Source organism: Neoarius graeffei, chromosome 23, assembly GCF_027579695.1.
Source record: "Neoarius graeffei isolate fNeoGra1 chromosome 23, fNeoGra1.pri, whole genome shotgun sequence".
Taxonomy (NCBI): domain Eukaryota; kingdom Metazoa; phylum Chordata; class Actinopteri; order Siluriformes; family Ariidae; genus Neoarius; species Neoarius graeffei.
The window spans coordinates 53,674,924-53,695,150 of record NC_083591.1 but is presented as its reverse complement, the minus strand read 5'-3'; the positions used below and the strand labels follow the sequence as shown (position 1 = coordinate 53,695,150).

The following is a 20,227-nucleotide window of genomic DNA, read 5'->3' as shown; positions in this document are numbered from 1 at the left end:
TTTTCCTGCTGGTTCAGGGAATTGAACCAATGACCTTTTGGTCCCAAAATCTGCTTCTCTAACCTTTAGGCTGCCCCAATTTCACCAAATGTTTTTTCTGTATCATGTTCTCCACGTTCTCCAGTTTCCTCCAAAAAATAGGTGTGTGTGTACTTGCTACATATTGATAGTACATTACAATAATGGCATTTAGCAGACGCTCTTATCCAGAGCAATGCACAACAGGAGCCAGATGGGGGTTAGGTGCCTTGCTCAAGAGCACTTCAACCATTCCTGCTACTCCAGGGAATTGAACCGGTGACCTTTTAGTCTCAATGCTGCTTCTCTAACCTTTAGGCCATGGCTCATAACCTTTTAGGCGCCTGGTATTGAGGACTGGAATACTTTTTTAAAGGAAAAGGCAACTTTTGTACAAAATCACCACAAATAGATAGATAAATATATAAAGTAATCGATCATGGAATTTATAGAGAAAGAACAGACCGCATAACAGTATCTTTTAACTTTTAATAATATGGGCTTGCGCTGAGCTCAGCGAAGATGTGTTCCGCCATATTGATCTACTGCGTGACGTCATGCGGCCCACCACTGAAAAGAACTCTTCAGTGCTTCATGGTAATAAGGTAAAAAAAACAGTACAATCGCTTCTTCAAAGTTTCACCAAATGGTTTTATTTATGCAACTTAAAGCTCATAATACTGTATAACTTTGGTCGAGTAAAAACACAGAGCAAAAACATGGCTGAATCCTGAATGACTCCTATTTGGATTTGTCCTACCAAGCCTACTGCGCATGCGCGAAGCGGCTCGGCTCGGTTTTCCCTTTCGGGCGCTCTTGTTTTCTGTTAGAATTTGGTAAAGAAAAAAATATATATATGTTATTTACCAGCTTACCGGGTCCATGAACATAAATCTGACAGCTGACAAGGTCGGGATATAAACGAATCGAATGCAAGCCACCCGCCGGGACTCCTACTGTCATCACAGTGATCTGTCTGTAAACATTGTTTTCATGGGCCCAGTGACGTCACAGATCAGAGGGCGGCGCATTAACGAAAGATTCTGATTGGTTTATAGTTGCCCACAATCTCAAAATGGCTGACTCCTCCAACTTCGGCTCCTCTGTGTCAATTCATGATTTCAAAGTTAAAAATATTTTTTCATGTTCGATATATAATGGAAATAATTAACGGAACTGATTACGTATATGTTTTTCTCCTATTACACACACTGTACGAAAGTTGCCTTTTCCTTTAAACCAACGGAGTGTGGACATTTTTGCTGGTCTTCACTTCTTCAAAGGGCTTTTTGAGGGTTAAAACTTAGTTGTTGGGTTGGGTTGGGCATTTAGTTATGATGGTTAATGTCAGGGTAAAGAGTTGGGAATGCATTCTGTCAATGAGAATCCCCCACAAAGACAGAAGTACGTACGTGTGTGTGTGTGTGTGTTGCCTGGTGATGGAAGAGTGTCTTATGCATGGTGTATTCCCAGATCCATGTCGACTTTAAACAGAATAAAAACTTTGTTCTGGGCAATTCTATGTAAATGTCAACCTCACCATGCAAAAATAAAGCAACATGTAATACATCAAAACCACTCCCAGAGATCTCACCTAGGCCTGTATTTTACAGATGTGAATAAGTTGAACCAATTTGTAACCAACCTAATATGTCACTGTCAGTCTTTTTCTTATAATGTAAACCCCAAGCTAAAATCAACTTTGATCATGTACAATTCTATATTATTGCCACAAGCCACAGAAATGTATGCAAAAATCCACAAAACAGCAAAACAATAGCCATCCTAAATATTATTTAAGAACTTTGATAGTTTTAGCTGATATTTAGAGAGTTTTTCAAAGGGTTATGGTGGTTAAATTGCTGATTTTCTAAACATATGCCATGTCTATTTCAGACGCGTCACATCCGTAACGGAATTTCGTCACATCCATAACGCTGACTTTTCCTTCCGAAACTCTGCATGAAATACAAAATATTTTAAACAAAGATTTTTTTTTTAATATTCACCTTGGACCCCTCTATCAAACGGATATCTCCATTTCGACATTAGGTTTACAATTTCACAGAGTTTGATAAAAATGTACAGTCATCCAAGAAAAGTGATACTTTTTCTGTCACATCCATAACGCATCTTTTATTGGCATTTTCTGGCATGCCCTGGATGTACTATGGGAATTGTTCTTGTTCTATCACTTCTCCAGTATGGTACAGCCTTAAAATATGCAACACCTGTTTAAATACTGGGAGACAATAAAACATGCACTGGGTCATTTGTTGCCATTTTGAGTTCAAGTGTCACGTCCATAACGCTGGAATTGCTCTTCTTTAACAAAGAAATGGTTTGTATAAGTTGTTGTTTAACATTCCTGGAAGGAGCCTCCAGTGTCAGGGGTCTGTAACAGTCAGGAAGTTTTTTCCATCATGGAGTTTAGTTTTCTTTAATGTGACCAGCTGCAGGTTTTATTGTTGTATTGATCTGTTAGCTCGTCCGGCCGACAGGTGAGGAGTTTACGCCATCATGTGTTCTCCATCGGGCGTCGTCCACATTTCACGAAAATTGCGTCTTCTCTCTGTTCTTCACTGATTTTTGTCTTTTTGGCAGGAAGGTAGGTCTGCCTGGGGTGCATATTTTCGTAACTGCAATTGATAATGAAGATATGGAATAATTAATCAATCAATCCCTAACGAGCAGTTTCCACATAAATCTCCTCTTCTCTTCTCCTTTAATTCTTCACCGATTTTGATTCTTTCTGGCATGAAGGTAGGGGTCCCGAGGGTGCATAGAACTTCTACCCGGATTTGCTTAATTACAATTATTACCTCGCCCAGGACGGAGTCCACCAGGGGGCGAGGTGTTTTTCAGTCGTTTTTTTTTTTTTTTTAACAATATTACGGGAAAACGGCTGGATCAGTCTTCATGAAACTTTCGGGATAGATGGGCATTGGTCTCAGATAGAACCGCCAACATTTTGAGGGTCATCCAGTCAAAGTCACAGTGACCAAAAAAGTAAAAAAAAAAAAAAAGGAGCTCTGAGCTCAGACTGCAGGAGCACTGCCTTAGAAAGACTCCTCCCACAAACATACTGATTGGATCACTGCCTGCCTCATTTGCATACACTGCTGTCATTGGATGGTTTCTTGGTTTGCTTACATATGCAAAGGAAGGTGTTTTGACCACGCCCACTTCTAAACACCATTGATTAAAAACGTCCCCACTTTGTTGATTTATTATTATAAATATAAACTAGAAATAAATGGACTAGACGAAAGAAATGGTTTTCAGACATGTTTATGCTTATTACAGAGGGAAAGCGCGTTCCACTGAGCTCTAGCGCCGGGCCATTTCTAGGAAATAAGAGTTCGGGTCATGGCGACAGCGTGTGTATGTCAGCCTCGGTTCGGAGGTTTCAGTTTCGAAAACTGTAAGAGGTAAGAGTAGAATAATATAAAGTACAGACACTTGGTATATTTCACGTCTGTGATTTGTTCATTTTTGGATTGTGCTTCATTCTTGTTTCTACTGCCTCATAGAGTAAATATATAATGCTATATTTACTGTATGGACATGGGATCAGAAAACTATTTTATTTATAAGCAGTAGCCATATGGACCCATAGGGACCTTTTTTTTTCCGTGATATCTTCCTTCATGGGGTGGCACGGTGGTGTAGTGGTTAGCGCTGTCGCCTCACAGCAAGAAGGTCCGGGTTCGAGCCCCGTGGCCGGCGAGGGCCTTTCTGTGTGGAGTTTGCATGTTCTCCCCGTGTCCGCGTGGGTTTCCTCCGGGTGCTCAGGTTTCCCTCACAGTCCAAAGACATGCAGGTTAGGTTAACTGGTGACTCTAAATTGAGCGTAGGTGTGAATGTGAGTGTGAATGGTTGTCTGTGTCTATGTGTCAGCCCTGTGATGACCTGGCGACTTGTCCAGGGTGTACCCCGCCTTTCGCCCATAGTCAGCTGGGATAGGCTCCAGCTTGCCTGCGACCCTGTAGAACAGGATAAAGCGGCTAGAGATAATGAGATGAGATCTTCCTTCATATTCATCATAAGTGCTACTGGGTGAGGTTTGTTTTGCCTGGTGACACTTGTTAATGAAGTTATGGACTAATTGAGCCTTAATTCCTTAAGCAGTTGACCGGCGAGTGGCCTAGTGGTTAGCGTGTCCGCCTCTTGATCAGGAGTTCTACTCGCGGTCTGGTCATATCAAAGACCATCATAAAAATGGTGCCTACTGCCATCTGGCAAGGTACGCTGCAATACAGATGCGAGTGGGGAGTCAAACTCTTGTGGTTGCCAGAGGACCCGCCCCCCACCGTAACCCTAGCTATGTAATATAGGCGAGGGGCAGAGGGCTACGAAATAGAGATCGGCGCCGCCAAACGCGCCATGAATGGTGCAGGAAGTACTTTGACGTTGGCTTTAAGCAGTTCAACAAAAATCACTTCTCGGTCAATTCCTCACCATTTCGGATTCTTTGTGCCCAACAGGTCAGTATTCCTAGGATGGATATCGCTTCTGTGTGTATAGTGTGTAGCTGGCAACATTTATTGTGCAAGGTGGCCCGCTTTAGATCGTTCCTTCTGGACTAGACGAGGCCATCATTGACTGTCTCGTTAAATTTATAGTTCTTCCTTACATGTGTAAACATGGCCTGCTTCTAATACAAAGAATGATATTATTTATTTATTTTTTTCTTATTTATTCATTGTAAAATAAGTTTAGTCAAGATATAAAGATTTGGTCACTTGTCTGTTTGTTTGTTTCTCAATCTCAATCTTTTATTTCAATTACATATAAACATATAGGGCGGCACGGTGGTGTAGTGGTTAGCGCTGTCGCCTCACAGCGAGAAGGTCCAGGTTCGAGCCCTGTGGCCGGCGAGGGCCTTTCTGTGTGGAGTTTGCATGTTCTCCCCGTGTCCGCGTGGGTTTCCTCCGGGTGCTCCGGTTTCCCCCACAGTCCAAAGACATGCAGGTTAGGTTAACTGGTGACTCTAAATTGACCGTAGGTGTGAATGTGAGTGTGAATGGTTGTCTGTGTCTATGTTACCCCTTTTCCACCAAATCAGTTCCAGGGCTGGTTCAGTGCTGGTGCTGGTTCACAACTCGTTCAACTTGCGAGCCAGCTGAGAACCAGTTTGCTTTTCCATAGCTCGCGGTGCTAAAGGAAGCCACGTCATTACGTCGCTACGTTTGCATAAACCTTGGCGCGAATATCGAAGCAAAAACAACGCGGAAGAAGCAGCAGCAACAATAATAATAATGGATGACTTCGCGTTTGTACAGCTGCTGCTTCTCGTCGCTTAAAAATGGCGACCTTTTGCGGTCTTGTTATTGTTGTTGGTCTTAACAACTCCGCCCCCCCGCTGACGTAAGCGGTTCTTTCCTCTGGCCCAGCAGAGAGTTGGTGCTAGCCTGGAACCGGTTTTTCTGGCCCCAGAGCCAGTTCTTTGTCAGTGGAAACAGAAAACCCGGTTCCAAACTAAGCACTGGCCCCGAACCAGCCCTGGAACTGCTTTGGTGGAAAAGGGGCATGTGTCAGCCCTGTGATGACCTGGTGACTTGTCCAGGGTGTACCCCGCCTTTCGCCCGTAGTCAGCTGGGATAGGCTCCAGCTCGCCTGCGACCCTGTAGAACAGGATAAAGCGGCTAGAGATAATGAGATGAGATAAACATATAGACTACACGAATCTGCAAATAGCGCACTGCTAATCAATTTGTGCTAATGCTAATTTGTTTGTTTTTGTTTCACATTACTTTGACCATCTACAGTAGCCTCTGCTTTTACACCAGCCTTTTATTGTGAGCAGCAGTTCTCTCTCCTGATTGTTTTATTCCCGCTAGTAGCATAAACGCGATTTACAGCCTCGACAGCATTAGCAACCCGAAAGCTCACTTTCTCCTCAGTGTCTCTTAACTTACTGTAACGCGAGACTCCAGACGTCCTGACCGGACGGCTCGGCTCAGTCCAGCAGCTTTGCGGAGATAAACTGCCCGAGTGAAAAATGTAAAAATCGAACACACTGCAACACTTTTGATGTGGAGACGCTTTCTGTATGGAGATGTTTATTTCTCCTTTTAGGAAGGAGTCTCCAGCGTCAGCGCTTTAGAACAGTCCGCTATCAGACTGGACCTTTTCAGGACGGAGGCTTTTGCAGTTTGTGGTTTCTCAGTAACGTGACCTTTTTTTTCCATCTTCATTTCAAGATGTAAGGAGGAAAAAAAAAAAAGAAGCTGGTGAGGGAACTGCTGTTTATACTGCAGCTATAATAATAACAGGAAGTAATGTACCTCGTGGACGTTCATCAAATGTAACTATAAATGCTGCACGTCGTTCTTTCAGTAATGAAAAACTGTTTACTCTACAGAGTGACGTCCCGTACTGTATATTACTGCAGAATAAGAGAGAAAACACTTCGGGGCACATCGGGCCACGTTCCACCACACTGCTGTTGTTTTTCCTCACGCAGCAGAAGGAAACGCAATTAATGCAGCTGTTATGATTTTATACCCACAACCTGATTGGGCCTCGAACTACAATAACAAAATAATCAGGAGGAACAGCTCTGAAAACACTCATGTGTAACGGTGCATGTGTCATCAGTTAAATCAGGAGCGGGTCCTGGGAGGGTGCAGTGTTTTATGGTGTGCGACTGCATGGTGTCATGTTGTTTTGAATTTGAATGAAGTGTTTTATTTTTGTTGTTGAAGTGATTTGAGGAATTCCTGTGTGGCTGTGAGGGGAAAATTAATTAAACACAAGGTCGAGTTGATTAGACGGACATGTCTGGCGACTCGACCTGTATTTTAATCTGCACTGTTGGTTGAGGTTCCTGCATTCCTCTGTTTAAAACACACACACACACACACACACACACACACACTCACCTTGGTCTGTGTCTCTCTCTCTCACTCACTCGGACACACGCTCACATTTGTCCTTGTGAGGACCTTATTAGGAGATTTAGAGCAGTTAATTAGTGCTGTGACACACTGGAGTCTGTAACTCTAAACTCAGTGACACTTTTGGCTCTTTAATTTTTTTTTTGGTATAAAGTTTTTTTTTTTTTTTTCCCCAGCTCAGGGCCCTCATAAGATGAAAACTTGCACTGTGGGCGGCACGGTGGTGTAGTGGTTAGCACGGTCGCCTCACAACAAGAAGGTCCGGGTTCGAGCCCCGTGGCCGGCGAGGGCCTTTCTGTGTGGAGTTTGCATGTTCTCCCCGTGTCCGCGTGGGTTTCCTCCAGGTGCTCCGGTTTCCCCCACAGTCCAAAGACATGCAGGTTAGGTTAATATGGGACGGCCTTGAGCGAGGCACCGAACTCCCAACTGCTCCCCGCATGCTGTTATCATGGCTGCCCACTGCTCTGGGTGTGTGTGTGTGTGTGTGTGTGCGCTCATTGGTCACATGTGTGTATTCACTGCTTCAGATGGGTTAAATGCAGAGAGGAATTTCACAAGTGTGTGATGAATAAAGTTGTGCTTTCTTTTCTTTCTTTCTTTCTGTGAGATTTTCAGATATTTGGTCATCATGTTGTTAAAACTTACACACACACACACACACACACACACAATTGTGCACATGCACACACACTTCTCTCACACGCTTGCGCTCTCTCTCTCTCTACACACTTTCTCTCTCTCACGCGCGTGTGCACACCTCTCGCACATCTCTCTTATTCTCATGCTCGCGCTCTCTCACTCACTCACACACACATCTCTTGCGCACTCTCTCTCGCGTGCGCACTATGCGTGCGCGCGCTCTCTCTCACTCACACACACACACACACACACACCTCTCTCTCACACTCACACATGCGCACACAGTGTATGTCTTGTTCTTCAGGAGCAGCTGGTGGAAACGACCACAGGCTCCTGGCTGTAAAGAAGGGCAGAATGCCCAGTTTTTAGGCCCCCTCCCTCCCTCCCTTCGCTCCAACCTCCACTTCCTCTCCCAGACTCCCTCCTGCTGCTCTCCTCTACAGTTTTCAGATTTGCTGCCAAGAGCAGCTTCGGAAAGGAAACAGAATAAGAGTCACTCTTTTTGATGTTCTAGCACATGCCCATAAGAGAGACTCTCTCTCTCTCTCTCTCTCATGCACGCACGCCTTGAACATTTGTCACACTATTCCCTCAATAACACTGATCTTTGGCCTTTTGATGTCTGTGCATCGTTAACCAGTGACCCTTTGCCTAGCTAGACGCATGGATCCGCGCAGCCCAACCCTTCACCCGTCACGCCCCAGCGAGCCTCAGTCCGTGTTGTGCAACTGGTTGAGGAGGTGCTATGACCTGATCCATCCAGCTCCACCCTGAGCAGAGCGGACACACCCTACAATTAGCACCATACTTTTGTGTAATCTGACTTAATCAGCGTGACGCTTGTTGCTGTGGAGCTGACAGAGACACAGACGGAGATAAAAACCTGCCAAAAAAACCCAGTGCCAAGGCTGCGTTCGAGCAGGCGGCTCAGATGAGATCTTCTTGTCATGTCTGAGTTAAACAAGCTGAAACATGAAATCTGATGTATAAACTCGTGTCCAGAATTCTGAGACGAGTGAAAATGTTTATTTCTGTAATGCGTTCTTTTTTTTTTTTTTAAATTTAATAACAATTTGTTCATTATGATCTTTATTACTATCAGCATGACAAAGTGAGGTGAAAAGTAGGATTTTCAGAATTTGAGCCTGAATCTGAATACTCGTACCGCTTTAACGTATAGCACACAAAAAGCAGTACAGTAGGGTGTCTAAATACTCAGTAGGGATTTAATCGGAGTCAGACGGCACACGGATGATCTGCAGCATCTACGGTAGATATGGAAACGTGCGACACGAAGTCACCTGGTGTCCGAATAACTAGAAGAAGAATGGTGGAGGAGTACGTCCAAATTGTGTCCTTATTACTCTCTTGTGTACTCGTGTGCTGTTTGAAATCCCTGGCGAGAGACACTGCTCTTTACTTGCTTGTTTCAGGGTTCATTATTTGTAGAAGTCAACATTCATAATAAGTGTCCTCCTATTCCTTCGATTGCTTGCATTCTGATAAGCTCACCGGAGCTTTTTAAAAATTTTTCTCTCCCTTTTTTTTTTTTTTTTTAATTCTAATTTTTTTTTCTTTTTTCTGTTTGATGTTTGAGTGGGGCGGCACGGTGGTGTAGTGGTTAGCGCCGTCGCCTCACAGCAAGAAGGTCCGGGTTCGAGCCCCGTGGCCGGCGAGGGCCTTTTCTGTGTGGAGTTTGCATGTTCTCCCCGTGTCCGCGTGGGTTTCCTCCGGGTGCTCCGGTTTCCCCCACAGTCCAAAGACATGCAGGTTAGGTTAACTGGTGACTCTAAATTGAGCGTAGGTGTGAATGTGAGTGTGAATGGTTGTCTGTGTCTATGTGTCAGCCCTGTGATGACCTGGCGACTTGTCCAGGGTGTACCCCGCCTTTCGCCCGTAGTCAGCTGGGATAGGCTCCAGCTTGCCTGCAACCCTGTAGAAGGATAAAGCGGCTAGAGATAATGAGATGAGATGTTTGAGTGTTTTTGTCCGCCGGTTGTGGTCTGGCTCCGGACCCGGTTTTGGGCGTCGGTTCCCTCCAGGTTCGCCGTGGGTGATGCCTGTGCTCCCAGCTATGGACTGCAGTGAGCTTGTTGCTCATTTTAATATTCGTGGTTGTCCAGCGCTTTGTGCTTTAATGCTTGGCGTTATGTTCCGAGCGATGTTGCTCGGTGGCGTCGCGGCAGCTGTGCAGGCGGTTTGGGACACACCAGCGCTCTGCATGGCGGTGCTTCTGTGCTCGCTTTGTGGATCCATGGCGTGGTTTTCGAGCGATGTTGCTGGCAGCGTCACGGCGGCTGTGCTGGAGATGTGGGACTTGTTTTTGTGCGCCTTTTGGTGGGACTGTGGCCGCTACACTGGAATGATATCCTGACCTCTGTTTGGTGGACTTTTTTTTTTCCCCCGCCTATTATTGTAAAGTGACCTTGGGTTTTGAGAAAGGCGCTATATAAATTGAACTTATTATTGTAAGCGAGAGCGGGGGGGATACGTAAGTGAGCAGTAGCTCACAGTTGATCTTGTTGGATTCAAGTCAAGTTTATTTGTATAGCGCTTTTAACAATAGACATTGTCGCAAAGCAGCTTTACAGAATTTTAATGACTTTAAACACGAGCTAATTTTATCCCTAATCTATCCCCAATGAGCAAGCCTGTGGCGACGGTGCCAAGGAAAAACTCCCTCAGACGACATGAGGAAGAAACCTCGAGAGGAACCAGACTCAAAAGGGAACCCATCCTCATTTGGGCAACAACAGACAACATGACTATAACATTAACAGTTTTAACATGAAGTCAGTTTCGTTGATGTTGTAACTCTTCATTGATGGAAACTTGAGTGCAAAACTGTTCATGACAACTGCAGTCCTAAAGTTAGCAAGTCAACTGTAGTCCTCAGCCATAAAAGCATTACTGTAAGAGTCCAGAGCGTCTTCCGAGTGTGACTTTCAACTGTCCATATGATATGGGTCCGTCCTTCACAGGAGCGATGCGATGAGACTCATATTGGCATATTATATTACACTTATCGGCCTATTCGGTTTTTAGCCATGCTGAATGTAGTTCGTTTGGTCCACGGCAGGCGTCGCTTATCTGCATGATCTTCACAAGACTTGTGTGAGACTTCGAACGTGAAGTGTCAGCGCCGCCATTTTGAAAACCGTTTACACAGCGGCCAGATCGCCATATCATTCCAATTTAGATTAATTTCGAGATTTGCCAGCTTCATCAGTGATGGAGATTATTCCATACGACTTCGAACCAACGTGGAGTAGAGAAGAGTTGGAAAGACGACAGGATAAGGACGAGTCCGTCACGCTAGGGCTGGGCGATTTTACGATTACGATGTTATTCACGATATAAAATCTCAACGATTAGAAATTAGACACGTACGATATGCCTATGATAAGCCTACGCCTTCAATAAAATTACTTCATCCGAAGTTTTGACAGACACGCAAATAGCCAATCATAACTAAACAGTACCGCATGTAACCAATCAGTTGGAAGAGAGCCACGTCAAGTTAGGTTGCGTGCGCACACAAACACACACACGTGTAGCAGCAACGCACAGCATGGCTGTGGTGAAGTTTGCAGGAGCGCGGCATTTCTCCAACAAAGCATGAAACAAAGCGATTATAAAAATGAGCGAGAAGCCGACTGACCGGAGTTCTGAACAGGAAAGTCAGAGCACTGCCCTGGAGGACATCGTTGAAAAGAAGGGCCAGAGATCTTCGGTTGTGTGGAGGTATTTTGGATATTTAAAATCGGACATACAACAAAGTGTTACACAAAACCTTAAACACACTGACGTACAGGATTGCACTTTTTTTTCTCCTTGCAGCATAAGGTTTACACGTCAATATGTCTTTTATGTTTATTTAAAAGCTGCTAGAATTTGCACAAATGATTAACAATGGTATATAGTTTTTATTTTTCAGTTTCAATTTATTCATTTGAACAAAAAGAACAAAAGAATGTGCATCCAGTTTGTTTTGGTTCTGTGAAACTTGAAGGCTTGTTAAGCTATTTTTGTTAATTAGGAAGGAACTACTAATTTGTAATGTTCATATTTTGAGCAGAAAATTAAAGAAAATACAAAAATGGTGATTTGATTTATATCGTGATATATATCGTTATCGAAAATTTTGAAAAAATATATTGTGATATAATTTTTTCTCATATCGCCCAGCCCTACGTCATGCTGATATTTACGTCATTACTGTCGCACAATTAAAATGTTCCAGATCAGGCGGCTGGTAGGTTTTCAAAATAATAAATACATATATATATATATATATATATATATATATATAATATAATTTTTTTTTTTTTTCCTCTGTGCTCTCACGGAAGGCGGTCACATTTCTCTGCTCTCCTCTCCTTTTTTTTTCCTGCTTGTGCTCTTTGTTTCGTCTCGTCTGCCTATACTTTTTTTTTTTTGAGAGACTCTCTCTGCATTGAATTACCGCAGATCGATATTGATTAGTTCTAATATGCGATGATATTGGACGGTAACTCTCTCTAGTAGTGATGTAAAGTGAAAGTGTCCACCAGGCACCCAGCAGAGTCGCGCCATAATAAATATGGTGGTGGTGTTTTTGGCGCATGGCATGCGGCGTCAAAGTAAGGAATAAATATGTATCGTAACTGTGATGTGTGTCTCATTATTGGTCTCACTGTCACAAGAGAATGCAGTGATTTATTGAAGTAAAATCCTCAGTAAAGTGAATTTTAGAAACCTTGAGTTTACACCACTTTCTTATTTGAAGCAGAAGAGCCTTCTTGTTTGATTCAGATGCCTGGATAATGTGCACTTGGTCCCATTAAAAGTAGACGGCCTTTCGATTTCATAAAATCAGTGAAATTTAGTTCCCTCTGAAATGTGGTCATGGTGATGTATGTTTATTTCTGTAATATTTGACAAAATATCAGGCCATTCTGTTCTGTGGCTGGGAAGTTCTTTAATTTGAGGGGATTAAAGCAAATAATGTGCATGAAATCGCTCGCTTGGCGCAGTCAAGCAGGCAGAGGAAGTCCGTGTGCGCATGCGCAGGTTTACCTTCTTCTTTTGGGTTTTACGGCAGCTGGCATCCACAGTGTCGCATTACTGCCATCTATAGGTTCACCTTTGAGCATGCACTGACAGTTCCATCATTCTGCCGCTAAACGAACAGCTGATCACACCGAGGTGCTCGCTGACCGCCGATATTTATTAGTTTGGTCCTGTGTTTCCTTTCCTTCGTATATAACATAACGTGTTTTCTTCTCGCTTTCTTTCCGTTACTGTAGTCGGTCTTTCACGCTTCATTCGCACACTCGCGTCCTCCATTTTTCTCTCCTGTTTCAAATTTGTATCTCAGAATGCCTTGCGCGAATGGGGAAAGCCCACCACGGGATGTGATGCATGACGTAGTATCTTGTATTGAGTCATGGTGAAGCAGGAAAAAATAGCAGAGAGTTTAGGGCCACGTGGAAGTAAATTCATTAATTGTTCCATTTTTAAAAAACTGATAACATTGGAAGTCTGTGATTTCAAATTCAGCAGCTTCCGGTCACTAAACAAAAATAATGGGGTGTCGGGGTGGAATTCTTTTTATGATCTACACTTGAAAAATCTGAAAGGCAGTACAGCTTTAAGCTCTCAATCCCTGTGATTTATTAACTTATATTTTTTTCCCCCCCTTAGATATACCGGTAGTATGTTGATATCCAGAACACTAAGGGACCGGTCCAGCTGCTCTGTAAACACAACTCTGATTTTGTAATTCACTTTTGGTGAAAATGTCTGTGAAATTAAACAGAAAGGGAATTAATACACTTTACAGAAGCTTTTCACAGTTCAGGTTTGTCAAATTTTTATTTTTTTAGCTGAATGCAGTGTGCCACGAGGTGCAAGCAGGAAAACAAACCAGTTTGGTTGTTGCCACATTCCTCATTCCTTCACGCTTCATTATGCTTTAAATCAAGCGCTGCTGTGTGACCGGGTCTGTGCCCCTGGTTGCATGCTTCCCTGACATCACCGACATTCCAGTAGCATGTTTAACATTCCCTAAATCCAGGATCAGGAATGGAAAGCCAAAAACCAATCCAAGATCCATGTATAGAGCTCTATAAATAGTTGTGCTGTGAAACACTGCTTTCAGGAACTCCATGACGTTCCGTCTTGCTGGATTCCTGAAACAATGGCTGCTTGTTTGTTCGAAGGGACAAACGAGGAAATTCCATTGTGCTGTAATGCCAAGCAGATGGGATGGTGTTGGCTTTCAGCTCGGACGCGTCAGAAGCACGGGTTTATTGCACTGAACTAGCCGAGGAGGTCATGTTCTGTATCTCTGATGGGAAACGTAAACCTGACAACTTCTAGAGAACTGCTGCTGGAGCCAGGCTTTTAAACCCTGATCATGAACGCATCTAATTCCAGAGTAGCACAGCTTCTCTACTTCCAGTGCAGACGTTAAAATAGAGGCAACTACATGACCCAAGTGTAAAAATGGATTGACAAAGAAAACCTGAGACGTTTTGTAGGACGACGGGTTTCTTTTTCATTTGTGTCCAAATCCATTGAGCACGAACTGAATGGATTTCTTTTCCTCTCCAGTTGTACACTTGCAACCTGTCACTGTCTTGCATGCATGAAAATCCCTCACCTTTCGGCGAAATTCGCCGTTTTGAAACCAAAATGGGTGACCTACAGTGGTGCTTGAAAGTTTGTGAACCCTTTAGAATTGTCTATATTTCTGCATAAATAGGACCTAAAACGCCATCAGATTTTCACACAAGTCCTAAAAGTAGATAAAGAGAACCCAGTTAAACAAGTGAGATCAAAATATTATACTTGGTCATTTATTTATTGAGGAAAATGATCCAATATTACATATCTGTGAGTGGCAAAAGTATGTGAACCTTTGCTTTCAGTATCTGGTGTGACCCCCTTGTGCAGCAATAACTGCAACTAAACGTTTGCGGTAACTGTTGATCAGTCCTGCACACCGGCTTGGAGGAATTTTAGCCCGTTCCTCCGTACAGAACAGCTTCAACTCTGGGATGTTGGTGGGTTTCCTCACATGAACTGCTCGCTTCAGGTCCTTCCACAACATTTCCATTGGATTAAGGTCAGGACTTTGACTTGGTCATTCCAAAACATTAACTTTATTCTTCTTTAACCATTCTTTGGTAGAACGACTTGTGTGCTTAGGGTCATTGTCTTGCTGCATGACCCACCTTCTCTTGAGATTCAGTTCATGGACAGATGTCCTGACATTTTCCTTTAGAATTCGCTGGTATAATTCAGAATTCATTGTTCCATCAATGATGGCAAGCCGTCCTGGCTCAGATGCAGCAAAACAGGCCCAAACCATGATACTACCACCACCATGTTTCACAGATGGGATAAGGTTCTTATGCTGGAATGCAGTGTTTTCCTTTCTCCAAACATAATGCTTTTCATTTAAACCAAAAAGTTCTATTTTGGTCTCATCCATCCACAAAACATTTTTCCAATAGCCTTCTGGCTTGTCCACATGATCTTTAGCAAACTGCAGACGAGCAGCAATGTTCTTTTTGGAGAGCAGTGGCTTTCTCCTTGCAACCGTGCCATGCACACCATTGTTGTTCAGTGTTCTCCTGATGGTGGACTCATGAACATTAGCCAATGTGAGAGAGGCCTTCAGTTGCTTACAAGTTGCACTGGGGTCCTTTGCGACTTTGCCAACTATTGCATGCCTTGCTCTTGGAATGATCTTTGTTGGTCGACCACTCCTGGGGAGGGTAATGATGGTCTTGAATTTCCTCCATTTGTACACAATCTGTCTGACTGTGGATTGGTGGAGTCCAAACTCTTTAGAGATGGTTTTGTAACCTTTTCCAGCCTGATGAGCATCAACAACGCTTTTTCTGAGGTCCTCAGAAATCTCCTTTGTTCGTGCCATGATACACTTCCACAAACGTGTTGTGAAGATCAGACTTTGATAGATCGCTGTTCTTTAAATAAAACAGGGTGCCCACTCACACCTGATTGTCATCCCATTGATTGAAAACACCTGACTCTAATTTCACCTTCAAATTAACTGCTAATCCTCGAGGTTCACATACTTTTGCCACTCACAGATATGTAATATTGGATCATTTTCCTCAATAAATAAATGAGCAAGTATAATATTTTTGTCTCATTTGTTTAACTGGGTTCTCTTTATCTACTTTTAGGACTTGTGTGAAAATCTGATGATGTTTGAGGTCATATTTATGCAGAAATATAGAGAAAACTAAAGGGTTCACAAACTTTCAAGCACCACTGTACGTGAATCGTGTAGATCCGATGAGAAAAAAAAATGGGGGGGGGGTGTTTGATATTGACCCAAAGGGCAAGGAGGTCGCTTCGCACCCATAGACAGGTTCGTGCCGGTTTGCGCCTCCTCCTCCTGCTTTGATATTGACGCCATAGCGACGAGTACATTTCACTGCGAAGGGCAAGCGGCATCATTTCGCGCCTCTTCTCCTGCTGGCCAGAGCGTGCACACATCAGTCAGAGTGCAGACCAGACCGCTGGAAGCCGGATTGAGTCATCGGACTGAATTTCCTACTTTTTTTCAAACTTTCCTGATTTGCCATCAAAACAAACAAAACTTCCAGCTTGATTACGTCAGCATTCGAAAGAGGGCGCGCGCGTCTTTTGACAATCCCTGTGTCCGAAATTGCTCGCTACTCACTATATAGGGCACTGTATAGTGGAGACACCATTTTGTAGTGCTGTCCGTGCTGAAAGAAATCAAATTAAAAGTCTCAAATTTGATTTAATAAAAGACAGCAGCAAAGAAGAAAGTATTCAGCCTTGATTTAAAAAAGAACTGAAAGCTGCAGGTACTTCCATATCTCGGCAGGCTGAGTGGTACGCTGGGGCACCTCTTGCCAGCAGACCAGGATATCCAGAGGGAACTTGTGCGGTTCAGTGTTGACCTGACCATCCCCAGCTTCAAGGAGGGAGAGCGCATCGTGGAGTGGTGGGGTCATGTCTTCGACAAACCAGACAAGTACCCCTCCCTGGGTGCACTGGTTAAGTGTTGCCTCTCCATCTTTCATGGACCTAGAGTCGAGTCCTCATTTAGTCTGATGAATGATGTAATTGATCAAAGGAGTGGCAACATGAATGTGGAAACCTTTAATGCAATACAGACGGTCAAGTCCACGCTGATGTCCAGGGGGAAGACAGCTATGCAGCTCTTTAGAAGGGAGGACGTGAAGTTTGGGGAAGTGGACAGAACATTGTGCAAGAACATTAACTCTGCAGCAGCCACATACAAACACCAGCAGAGGGTGAACAAGGAGGAAAAGCAGCAGCAGCAGAGCAAGTATGGCTCTCAAGCAACTTGCAGTGCTCAGCAGGCCAAGAAACCGACTGCTGAAGGAGAGAAGCGGGCAAGGCTGAAACATGTGGCAACTCAGCGAAAGCGGGCCATGGAGACACTGGTGGTCCAGGCAAATAAAAGGAAAAAATGATCACTATTCCTTGTGTGTTCCACTTTCTTCGTTCTATTATTCGCATTTTTTTCCAGGGCATAATTTCACTATAACTACATGTATTTGTACTGTATGTCCTTGTGCAAATGTCAATACAGTATACTTAGTAAGGAGGCTATAATATTTATTCTGGGGGAGGACCCCCAAACAAAATAAACCAACACCAGAGGCCACGTCACCACTCGTGCACCCTTCTCACCTTTTTCACCCCGACCCGTTTTCATGCCTGTGTCTTGTCATTTTGACATTTTTATCTAAGCGGCTATCACTCCGGCTTTAATTTTAAGGCTTGTTTCGCATTTAGACGTTTGTTTTCCATTAGGAACACCATAACCAGGCTTCATTTGCTGTCTCTTTTTTTTTTCTTGGAAAGTTAAAATCTCGGAGCAGGACCCGTCTTACCCCTTTTCCACCAAAAGGGAACAGGTTTGGCTTTGGTTCGAGCACCAAACTTTGAACCGTTCAGAGAATTTTGACTAGAAATAAATAAAGCAAGCTGGCTTTTCCAGTGTGAACCGTGACCTCATCAGTGGGCGTGTTATTAGTTTGGAAAGGAAGCAGAGCGCTGCAATGGAGAACGTAATGGATGATCCATTTCTTCAGAAAAAATGGAACGAAAAACGTGCAATAACAGAACAAAAGCTCTGAGGTAATCGACATGCTCTGCCGTCTTGCTACGACTGTTTACTTCCGTTGATCGTTGTGCAACGATCTGTTGATTCTGTTCATGACACATCCTTGATTACAACGGTTCTGCTCAAAACTGGTGGAAATGTGGGCTGGTTTGCTAGCAAGCACCAAGGTTCAAAACATCCTGAACAGAACCGGTTCAAGAACCCATTCTCTGTTGGCTCAGAAAGGGGTAAATGAGATCAACGGTAATTATCGAGAGATAAAGGTGAGTGTTGTGTAAAGGCTGATCAGTGATCGTGTGGTGTAATGTACGAGTTAGAAAGCTGAAGTAGTGAGGTGCACGATTTTCTCCTTCACTTTGGGATAATTTATTCCAGAAACTCTGAGCACACCAACACGCATGCAAAACTCATTCTATTCTAATGACATCAGTGGATTTATAATTATTACTTCATGCCCTGTTGGAATCCAACTCGCCCAAAAACATCTCCATCCCATAGAAATGGAATCCGGTTTCTATGGAAGTGATGAGCATCAGGAGCGTCTCGGAAACACGTTTGATGATTAATGATCGGTTGTTCTATCTCAAGCCATGTTTGATAAACCAAACTCCAGACGTCTACAGATTAACAGGAGATGCGTGATGAGTGACAATCCAGTGAGTTTCCTCTGTTTGGGAGGCCATCGTTAAACCAGGCCCCCCCCAAATTCGTGGTTTTTTTTTTTTAATATTTATTAGGTGACCGAACATTAATGCTCCAGCAATCTGTCTGGATCAGGCAAAAAAAAAAAAAAAGTGTGTTTCCGGTAACCCGACTGATTGAGAATTTCCGCGTCGAAATTGCCGACCGTAAAGTTTTTATTACAAATTTCCCTCGATATTTTAGTGTAAGCGGCGTTAGTTTGTCATAATTTTTTGTTTCAACGCATTCAAGTTGTGAAAGAAACGATAAAAAGTAAAATGTTTCGCCACTTCTATCAGCCCTCCTGCATAAACATGGAAGCGCACTTGTATACTGAAGGAGGAAGGGAAAACCGAGCCGAGGCGCCATTTTGAATCCTCATTCAAGGCTGTAATGCAAATTGCTTCCTCTTCAGTATACAAGTGCGCTTCCATGGCAGGAAAAACACTACGTTTTGCCGCCTATGTAGTCCCCTATTTATACAAATAGGAGTCATTCAGGATTCAGCCATGTTTTTGCTCGACCCAAGTTCTACAGTAGGCTAGGCCGTCTGCTTTTAATGGAAGTAGCCTAGCCTAGGACGTTATTTTCACGTTATTACATGAAAATATCATGAAATAACGTGATAATTTCGTATCATGAAATTACGTGGTTATTACATGATAAATATATTGTTAAAAACGTGATAACTTTGTTAACAATATCTTTTCACGTAATTACTTGATTCTAAGCCAATTTTTTTGAGTGTGGCAGCAATACGCTTCCGTAGATCATAACTCGAACTCTCGCGATTTTTTTTTTTATTCGTTTAAAGATTTAAAACACTTTTATTTTATTATGATGTGTGGTATAAAGGATTCTGTGCCAAAATACTATTTTGTAAGATGTTTACTTGTGTTAATTTTTTCGAACAAAATAAAAAAAAATTAAGAAAAAAAAAAAAAAACCTTTTTCCTACCTACCGACCTCATTTTAGTATTTCATGTTACCGGAAAAACACTTTTTTGGCCTCATGTGTTTTTGCTTCTGTGTAGAGAAATGTTGATTTTTTGATTTTAGGCTGTGTATGGAAGCTCACACACTCTGTCTCGTTGTCTTGCTGTTCTCAGGCGGAGGCTGATTTCCCAGCGTTCCTCACTTGAGACTCTGGAGGACATTGAGGAGAATGCTCCTCTTCGCAGGTATGGAGGTTTTCACCACACACATACACACTTGTCGTTTGCTTTATCTGTATCAGCAAGTAAAGCTGGACAAAATATCACTTAAGAGATAAAATAAATGTAAGCAGATAAAGACACTGACTAAAGTCACAGTGATTTGCGCTAGCTCTTACAAACCGGGACGTCTGGTCACTGTACGCCTATAGACCCAGAATGGTAAGAGATAGAGAATGACACTTGGTGGGGGGGGAGCCCAGTTTTCATGGATCATTCTGGTTCAGTGATCCGGCTCATCGCCAAAAGTCAGAGCAACGTACTTCAGCCCAGAGGTATTCTTCATGTGAAATTTGGTGGTGATTGGCTGAAAACTGAGGGAAAAATAGCATCCTAAAAATGTTAGGAGAATAAGAAGAAGAAAGTAAAGATTGTTGTTTTCACTCAATTTGTGCCGGCGCTGCTAACGCAAATTAAATATTGATCATAATAAATTTCTTTTTGCATTGTTTGTTTCTCTCTCAAACTTACTTTTTATCCCCTGCTAGCCAAAAGGCCCGAAGGGGGATTATGTCGTGGCAATTTCCGTCCGTCCTGGGAAGGGCGCTCACCTTCTGAAATCGACTCCTCTCTCAGTCTTTGGAGGAATTTCATGAAACTTGGCAGGATTCTTTGTTATATGTCAG

The 20,227-nt window shown here is 43.2% G+C and overlaps 1 protein-coding gene across 3 annotated transcripts in view; it reads left to right on the top strand.

Annotated features, from left to right (window-relative positions):
- cables1 (Cdk5 and Abl enzyme substrate 1) overlaps window positions 1-20,227 on the top strand; it is a 105,984-nt gene that overhangs the window by 49,021 nt on the left and 36,736 nt on the right. For all 3 annotated transcript variants that reach the window (XM_060906414.1, XM_060906412.1, XM_060906411.1), the window contains exon 2: window positions 19,497-19,568. In XM_060906414.1, the coding sequence (XP_060762397.1) occupies window positions 19,497-19,568 (72 nt within the window). The remainder of the gene's footprint in view (window positions 1-19,496; window positions 19,569-20,227) is intronic.